Here is a 9,314-nt window from a genome sequence, read left to right as displayed (position 1 = left end):
GCCAAGAGGAGGGTATGGATGCTCTACAGGGGCACAGCTTCTGCCCAGCTGTCAGCCAGGTGGGAGGTCACTGCTATCTTCGCCCATCCTCGGATTAAGAATGTTAGCGTTTACAAGGTGGGATTGATCTGATATGCGTTCTGAGAACATCACAGAGCCCAGCCTTACTGTGAAACAGCCAGGATCCCTGATTGCTTGGCAGGGTAACCTGCTAGGAATTGTGACTTGCTGCCATTTTGGTGTGGGCACCGACCCCTTAGTTGCTACTCCCCCAGGGACTCATCGACCTTTTCAGTCATATTAGGTTAACAGAAAAGAATAGAAAGACTTCAACTCAATTACAATTTATTTTGTCCTGTTACTGTAATCAAAAGAGTCTAACCAGTGTTCCCTCCAAGCTGAGCTAGTGTGAGCTAGCTCCCAGTCTTTTAGCCTCCGGCTCACACATTTTTGCCTTCGCTCAGGAAGGCTGGCTCCAGAGCCAGTGTTCCCTCTAAGCTGAGTTAGTGTGAGCTAGCTCACAGTCTTTTAGCCTCCGGATCACACATTTTTGTCTCAGCTCAGGAAGGAGGGCTCCAGAACACACTAATTTATGCAGTAGGTAAATCACCTGCTCACAACTTTAATGCCGGTAGCTCACAAAGTAGAATTTTTGCTCACAGGACTCTACAGCTTAGAGGGAACATTGCTCCAGAGCAAACTAAATGATGCAGCAGCCAAACCGCTCGCTCACAACTTTGATGCCGGTAGCTCACAAAGTAGAATTTTTGCTCGCAGGACTCTACAGCTTAGAGGGAACATTGCTCCAGAGCAAACTAATTGATGCAGCAGCCAAACTGCTCGCTCACAACTTTAATGCCAGCAGCTCACAAAGTAGAATTTTGGCTCATAAGACACCACAGCTTAGAGGGAGCATTGATTCTAAGCCTTCTGCTCGAGTGGCACATTGGCATGACTTTGGATGACGGAAGGTGGACAGCAGTGGCCTTGGATAATCTGCGGAGGGATCTTCTTAGTTAGAATTCTCATCAGTTCTGGGAAGCTAAGCAGGGTGGGCCCTGGTTAGTACTTGGATGGGAGACCACCAAGGAAGTCCGGGGTTGCTACGCAGGGGCAGGCAATGGCCAACTACATCTCTTGCCTTGAAAGCCCTACAGGGCTTTGCCATGAGCTGGCAGCAACTTAACGGCACTTTAAACATTCGTGTAAGAGTCTGTGGTTAAGCTGGAAGAAGGGTGACCAGCAACCCAGAAGCCAAGTTGTGGAAAAGCTCACACGCCAGCTTACTTTGAAAGCAAACTTGGTAAGCATCTCCCAGGGGAAACACATTCTTTGGGACAGACGGACTCACGTTCTAGCTGTATCTGAGGAAGTGAGCAGTCAGTGACTCTTTGGTGATGTGAAACATAAAGGCATATTTCCTCTTTTTGCCTCCTTTTCCAATTGTTGGATGACATAAGATACATTTTTTAAAAAATGCTGGAAATCGAGGAAAGGAAACCCATAAACCTAAGCAGAAAGGAAACCCTAAGATGTGCTGGTGGACCTCCTGAGGGCACCTGGGTTTTGGCCAGAGTGTTGGACTGGATGGGCCACTGGCCTGATCCAACATGTCTTCTCTCATGTTCTTATGTCTGGGGCAGTGATGCTCTGTATTCTTGGTGGTTGGGGGGGGGCAACACTGGGAGGGCTTCTGGAGTTCTGGCCCCACTGGTGGACCTCCTGATGGCCCCTGGGTTTCAGCCACTGTGCGACACAGAGCGTTGGACTGGATGGGCCACTGGCCTGATCCAACATGGCTTATCAATAGGAGTTCAGTGTGCACTTAATAATCAGGAAAAACCAGTGAGATTTACAAATGCTTCAACTGGGGTTGAGGTCACCTCACCAGCTGTCTTAGGTAGAGTTTTTGCCGGGGAATTCTGCCAGAGTCCCTCCTGAATCAAAGTGCTTCAGTGACCTGATCCAACATTGGCTTCTCTGATGTCCTTATGGTCACATGAAAATCCCATCTATATCAATAGGAGTTCAGTGTGCACTTAATTATCAGGAAAAACCAGTGAGATTTACAAATGCTTCAACTGGGCTTGAGGTCACCTCACCGGTAAGTGTGGGCTGTCTTAGGCACAGTTTTTGTCAGGGAATTCTGCCAGAGTCCCTCCTGAATCAAAGTGCTTCAGTGACATCATAAAAACCGTGTACTCCAATAAGACATTTCCATTAACTTAGGTGGACAGCTCCTGTGATTGGTGCCTGGACTTCCATGGATGACCTTTGGATTTTACATGTCTCACCTTGTACTCCCTGCATTGTATGGCCCCTATTAGTTCCTCCATCACCAGCTTCATACATAAATATCTGACAAGTGAGGAGTCCCTTCGACATGATACATCAGAAGAAGGCGGCCTTGGCCCACGAAAGCTTAAGGCATCTTGATAGACATTATGATTCTGGTAGAGCCCCATTTAGTTTTGCTGCAACAGACTAATAAATCTACCCAATTGGAATCAGTGGAATTCACTGCCACAGGAAGTGGTGGTGGCTACAAGCTTGGATGGCTTCAAAAGGGAATTAGATAAGCATATGGAGCAGAGGTCCATCAGTGGCTATTAGCCACAAGGTATAGATAGGGACTCTGGGGCAAGTGATGCTCTGTCATCTTGGTGCTTGGGGGGGGGTCAACAGTGGGAGGGCTTCTAATGTTCTGGCCCCACTGGTGGACCTCCTGATGGCACCTGGTATTTCTGGCCACTGTGTGATACAGAGTGTTGGACTAGATGGGCCTTTGGCCTGATCCAACATTGGCATCTCTTATGTTCTTATGTTCTTAGGTTCTTAGTGGTTTATAGACTGAGCTCAGAGGCTCAGAGGTTAAGACGCTGAAGCTGTGGACCGGAAGGTCTGCAGCTCAGCAGGTCAAGACCCGAGTGCCGTATGACGGAGAGAGTTCCTGTCTCTGGCCTCAACTCCTGCCAACCTAGCAGTTCGAAAGCAAGAAATGGCAAGTAGATCAATAGGTACCACTTCAGTGGGAAGGTGACAGCGTTCCGTGCGCCTTGGCTGGCCACATGACCACGGAGAAGTCTTCAGACAGCACTGGCTCTTCGGTTTGGAAATGGAGATGAGCACCGCCCCCTAGAGTCAGATTCGACTGCCTTTCGAGCAAGGGAAACCTTTACCTTTACCCTTTTCTGTTGCTGGGCAGGAGGGGCAAAGCAAAGGGAAGCAGAATGGTGCCTTTCACCGGGTCCACTCTGCAAGTCTGTCATCAAGATATGGTCAGCTTACGACTTTTCGGAAATGCATATATATATATATTTCTTTGTATGAGATCGTATGTCTGTTTTGGAATCAGGGAATGGGTGGGATCTGTCTCATGATTGTACCAGGCCAAAGGAAACTATATTTGGACCTTGCTAAGTGAAAAAACTTCCTATACACATACATGTGTAGGTTTTGAAGTGGAGCTTAAGGACTAATCAGAGCTGAATACTTGGATTGGAGGAGGAGGAGGAGAAGGAGAAGGAGAAGGAACCACTGAGTCACAACTGACTCATGGCAATCTAGGGGATGTTCCAGCCACAAGAGGAGCAGATGGGTAGCCCTATGTAGCGAGCCTAGATGTCCTTGTTGGTCTCCCATGCAAGTACGGATCATGGCCAACTCTGCTGGGCAAGCCTGGGCTCAGCCGCGCTACTTAGGCAGCTAAAAAACCAACACAACTGGGATTCCTATGACATTTACTTCCACTTAATAGGTGCTCAGGAATGTGGCCACACAATGTTCTCCAGGTGAACCAGGTGGTGCAAACAGGCCTCTCCTTCCTCTTGTGAACGAATCACCTCTCAGTCCCCCAGACAGGCAGAAAGGTGAAATGCGGAAGCGTCAGCTGAATTTCAAGCGCATCTCATGGCTCGTCGGTTGGGGGGACAAATCAGCTGACATCGTTAGGACCGGCTTTGAAGTGTAATGCATGAAAAACTGCTCGGTGATTCCGCCACCTGTAAAGAGTGTTCACCCATATTGCTGAAGCGCCTGCACGCGTTATTCCATCACACCTGCATGCAGTGGGGAAAGGCAGGTACAGAACATGTATACGTATATGTGCATATATGCACATGCCAAGGGGGAACACACCTTATCAGATGTGTAGAAAGGGTTTAACCATGACAACATAGGCTGTAGGTACGCCCAGTATGTAGCATATAAAGGGACTGTTTATTGAAAGCTTCTTCTTCTTCTTTTTTTTTTTAAAAGGACCTAATTCTAGAGTTGTCAGCTCCCAGTTGGGAAATACCTCGATATTTGGGGGGTGGAGCCTGAGAAGTGCAGGATTTGGGGAGGGGAGGGGCTTCACTGGAGTATCAGGCCATAGAGTCCAACTTCCAAAGAGGCCATTTTATCCAGGTGAAGCGATCTCTGTCACCTGGAGATCAGTTGTGATAGCGGGAGGTCTCCAGCCACCATCTGGAGGTTGGCAACACTGCATAACTCGCTTTTTTATATAAAAAAACAACAATAATTTCTGTAACTTGAAACAGATGGACCTTTAGCCAGACAACTGGGAGCCACGGCTATCGTAAAGCACCATGACGTGGAACGAAATCCCACCAAAAAAATCAATCGAGTGTGAAAACCACGTAATACACTCAGAAGGATCTCGGAGACGTCCTGAGCCTACTGTCTTTCGGAATCCTACGTTGGGCCAAAATTATTCATAGAGAGCATAGACAGAAGCTGTTGCGACCAATGTTCCCTCTAAGCTGTGAGCAAGAATCCTACTTTGTGAGCTACTGGCATTAAAGTTGTGAGCGAGCGATTTGGCTGCTGCATCAAGGAGTTTGCTCTGGAGCCCTCCTTCCTGAGTTAAGACAGAAATGTGTGCGCCGGAGGCTAAAAAACTGTGAGCTGGCTCACACTGACTCAGCTTAGAGGGAACACTGGTTGCGACAAAAGGGAAATCATTTTCTTAAAAAAAAAAAAAAAAAGCATGAAAACACTATAGCCACAGTCGAGTCACAAAATCTCCCCAAGCCGTTAGCATGCAGGGTCGGGTTCATTTTCTGGCACTTAAGCAGGGTTTAACTAGCCTTGCTGGATGAGGAGATGAGACACGGACAACCTGATTCATAAAGAGGGCCTGTAACACACTGCATGCCTGTGAGGGACCGCTGGGGTTGGCTGATTCCCCCTCCCACCTTTTGCTGTTTGTAGTCTAAGTCAAGGATCGGAAAAGTCATTTAATCGCCTGGAGGAAACGGAACTCCTTGCTAGGAGAGCACCAATGCGCCCTCTAAGCGGTGGAGTCTTGTGAGCAAAACGTCTGCTTATGTCAGCTGCTGGCATGAAAGTGGTGAGGGAGCCATTTGGCTGCTGCATAAATCAGTTTGCTCTGGAGCCCCTCCTTCCCGAGTGGAGATGAAAATGTGTGAGCTGGAGGCTTTGCTCAGGGAGGAGGGCTCCAGAGCAAACTAATTGATGCAGGAGCCAAATCGCTCACTCACAACTTTAATGCCAGTAAGCTCACAAAGTAGAATCATTGCTCATGAGAATCCACAGCTTAGAGGGAGTATTGCCCACAACCAGCCATTCAAGCCCTCCTTCCTGCCCACCCACCTGCACGCCTGTCCACCTGCCTGTGTGTCTCTCCCTTCCCCTGCCCTCCCGCTGCCCACACTCACAGCTGCCTACAGTCCTTTCCAGTGTTCCCTCTAAGCCGAGTCAGTGTGAGCCAGCTCACAGTTTTTTAGCCTCCGGCTCACACCTTTTTGTCTTAGCTCAGGAAAGATGGCTCCAGAGCACACTAATTGAAGCAGCAGCCAAATGGCTCACTCACAGCTTTAATGGTAGTAGCTCACAAAGTAGAATTTTTGCTCACAAGAGTCCACAGCTTAGAGGGACCCCAGTGGCACCGGGCAGTCTATGCAGCAGGGACCTTGGCGGGTACAGCGCTAGCAAGATCATTCCGCATGAGCCCCCAAAGCATCTGGCTTCTCCCTGTCACGCCGCCCTACCCCGTTACCTGTGCTTCCTTTAATCTATCCCCTTTGAGCTTCTTTAAAGAAGTACGCTGGCAGAATTCCGAGAAAAACAAAAACACCGCTGGCTTTGATTTGAATAATAATAATAATAAAAGAAAAGGAGTCAGGATTGTGGATTTTCATCTCTGTACCTGATGAAATGTGTAGGGAGTTCTAGTCATCTTTGAAGAAGCTCATGAGCCATGCGGGCAAAGCTTTGGGAGACAGAAGGAAATAAAAAAAAAGGGTACAGAGTCCTGAGAAGGAAATCACATACGCATCAAGACATTCCTATCACTAACACTCTTCTAGAAAAAGAAAAGAATTAGGGGTGTGCGGACGAGCTCTGAGAGACTGGTGTTAAGGGAACTGAGGGAATCCCTGTCGAGTTAGCAGACTGGCACCTAAGCGCATTGAACCCCTAAGACTAAGAGTTTCATATGCACTCCAGGGCATGTATGGAGCTTTTATACAAATGGACTTCCTATTCACTTCAATGAAAAACCTATTTGAGCATTATTCCAGGTGCATTCCGAAGAGGTGTCTTCATTGCAAGGCAAAGAACACTCTTGCAGATGAGGAAGCTCGGGTTATGCACCAGGAATCTTGTAACATTTGACCTGAGCCAACTGGGTTATTTATTTATTTATTTGCATTTTTACCCCGCCCTCCCCGCGAATGAAGTCCTCCTGATTTCAAACACAGGGATGGATGTGGGGGTTCTCCGCTATCTTCCTCCTCCTCCTCCTCCTCCTCCTAGAAGAAGAGGAGGAGCAGGAGATTGGATTTATACCCCATCCTTCACTACCTGAAGGAGTCTCAGAGCGGCTTACAATCTCCTTTCCCTTCCCCTCCCCACAACAGACACCCTGTGAGGTAGGTGGGGCTGAGAGAGCTCTTTCAAGGACTGCTTCTGAGAGAACAGCTCTGAGACAACTTGTGACTGACCCAAGGTCACACCAGCAGCTGCACGTGGAGGAGTGGGGAATCAAACTTGGTTCTCCCAGATTACAGTCCGTGCCCCTAACCACTACACCAAACTGGGGAAGCATTACACTGGGGAAAAGTTACATCCGAATGCCAAATGCATGTCATTTGGGTTGTGTGTTTGTTTGTTTTTTGAAAGATCAGTCCACAAGTGGAAGAATCGGGCTCCCCTTAGTCCTGTTCGCTCACAACTTTTGCATAGCTGCATGACATTTTAAGCAGGGATTCCCCCATGGGAAGAAAGGCGCTGTCCTGGACGTTCAAGGCCGATTCTAAGTCATGCTCAACTGGACGTTATCGACAAACCCCGTCCGCCTCTACAGCCAATTTAAAAAGCCATTGGAGCTTCAAGAGTTAAGGTTCAAATGTGCTCAACATCTAAAGAACGTGGAGAATTATAGAAAGGCTCCTCTGTATTGTCAAGGGGCACTTGGGAACGGCCTCGTGCGCTCCTGCGATCTGAAACACGCTTCCACATAAACAGAGTTTTTCACTTGTTCACTGCTCACCTGAACCTGTTCCTACAGTGGCTTGACTTTCTCCCTAGTGGCTACCAGTCCAGACAGATCTTGAGAGTCAGTTTGGGTTTTCCTGTTCCTAAGGAACTTAAAGGCTGGGTGGGATTTGGCCCTAAGAGTTCTGCCAACAGTTCAAAAGGAAGGGAATCTGAATCAAAATCAGGAAAGCTTGCTTTGGACCATCCAGTATAAAACAATTCCACCCCCTTCGAAGGTCATTCCTTTCCCGACTATAGACAAAAGAGACACTTATTTTCAAAGAATGGTTAACACACGAGCGGACTATGCATCGACATGAGCCCCAAAATGAAACTTTCAATAAGTTATTGATTGCTTTCACCTATGATGATGAAGACGATCGGTTTTTGTTTCCCCCCCTCCACCCCTCCACCCCCCAATTAAAAAAAAAAAAGATTGTGGGAGACAGAAGCGGAAACTCCTGGAGGTTGTGTTCAAAAGTTCCTTCGTAAAAGCCATTCCCGCGCCATTGTGCACCTCTGACTTAGGTCCTTCTTTTTAAAAAAACAAAACAAAAAACCACAACAACACAAATTCTCTGTGGGTCTGACCTAGCTAGCGTCCTTCTTCCAAAGCCCGATCCAAATGTTTTTGTTTTGTTTTGTTTTAAAGCTAAAATTAAAAAGTTCCCGTTCAAAGAATCTCTCTCTCTTCCTCTCTGCTTCTCCTTTCATTTGTCTTCCCTAATTTCATTAGCTTCCTTTTTATCTTTTTTTTTTTTTACATTTTCATTTTCTGTGCTTCTCTTCCTTCTCTCCAGTTTTACTACCTGGTCCTTCCCCAGAAGTGTGCCTGTTGGCGGAGCTGTTGTTCAAGAACATCTTGTCCATGCCTTTGAGCGCCTCCGTCAGGTAGTTCTGGAGCGCGGTCAGGGCGGCGCAGATGGCCGGCGACCCAAAGCCGTGGGTGATGAGGCTGAAGTGAGTCAAGCAGCTCTGGATCCCGGGTTCCAAGATGGGGCTGGGCCGGCTGTTCCCGATGGGTGTCCTGTCCTGGGCCAGGAGATCCGTGAACTCTTTACAAAGTTGCCTGGGGAGAAAGGATGACACAGGGAGACAATGAGAGCCCAAATAGGGCACACGAGCAGACGCCGCCATAGTGAACACCTTGCACAGAGGGAACTGACTTCTACTGAGCCAGGCCACTGGTCCATCAGTGTCTGTCCGTCAGGGGCGGATTAACCATTAAGCCGACCAGGGCTCTTTTTGTAGCAGGGACTCCTTTGCATATTAGGCCACACACCCCTAATGTAGCCAATCCTCCAAGAGCTTACAGAGTTCTTACAGGAGCTACTGTAAACTCTTGGCGGATTGGTTACATGAGGGGTGTGTCGCCCAGGGCTCTTTTTGTAGCAGGAGCTCCTTTGCATATTAGGCAACACACCCCTTAATGTAGCCAATCCTCCAAGAGCTTACAGAGCTCTTCTTGCAGGGGCTACTCTAAGCTCTTGGAGGATTGGCTACATGAGGGGTGTGTTGCCCAGGGTTCTTTTTGTAGCAGGAGCTCCTTTGCATATTAGGCGACACACACCCTAATGTAGCCAATCCTCCAAGAGCTTACAGAGCTCTTCTTACAGGGGCCACTGTAAGCTCTTGGAGGATTGGCTACATGAGGGGTGAGGGTTCTTTTTGTAGCAGGAGCTCCTTTGCATATTAGGCGACACCCCCCCTAATGTAGCCAATCCTCCAAGAGCTTACAGAGCTCTTCTTGCAGAGGCTACTGTAAGCTCTTGGAGGATTGGCTACATTAGGGGGGTGTCGCCTAATATGCA

General features: G+C 48.1%; 1 protein-coding gene across 7 annotated transcripts in view; it reads right to left on the bottom strand.

Annotated features, from left to right (window-relative positions):
* Positions 1–9,314, bottom strand: part of TFAP2B (transcription factor AP-2 beta (activating enhancer binding protein 2 beta)) — a 113,886-nt gene that overhangs the window by 2,745 nt on the left and 101,827 nt on the right. For 2 of the 7 annotated variants that reach the window (XM_015417396.1, XM_015417398.1), the window contains exons 7-8: positions 8,313–8,572; positions 6,173–6,235 (exon numbers count right to left, since the gene is read on the bottom strand). In XM_015417396.1, coding sequence (XP_015272882.1) covers positions 6,195–6,235; positions 8,313–8,572 — 301 coding nt within the window. In that variant the 3' untranslated portion in view covers positions 6,173–6,194. Of the gene's footprint in view, positions 1–5,944; positions 6,236–8,048; positions 8,573–9,314 lie in introns of those variants that run through there. The other 5 variants (XM_015417394.1, XM_015417399.1, XM_015417395.1 and 2 more) reach the window with 3 other exon arrangements.

The sequence above is a fragment of the Gekko japonicus genome, unplaced genomic scaffold (genome assembly GCF_001447785.1).
Source record: "Gekko japonicus isolate JY-2015 unplaced genomic scaffold, Gekko_japonicus_V1.1 scaffold2423, whole genome shotgun sequence".
NCBI classification, from domain to species: domain Eukaryota; kingdom Metazoa; phylum Chordata; class Lepidosauria; order Squamata; family Gekkonidae; genus Gekko; species Gekko japonicus.
This window is presented reverse-complemented; position numbering and strand designations above follow the sequence as displayed.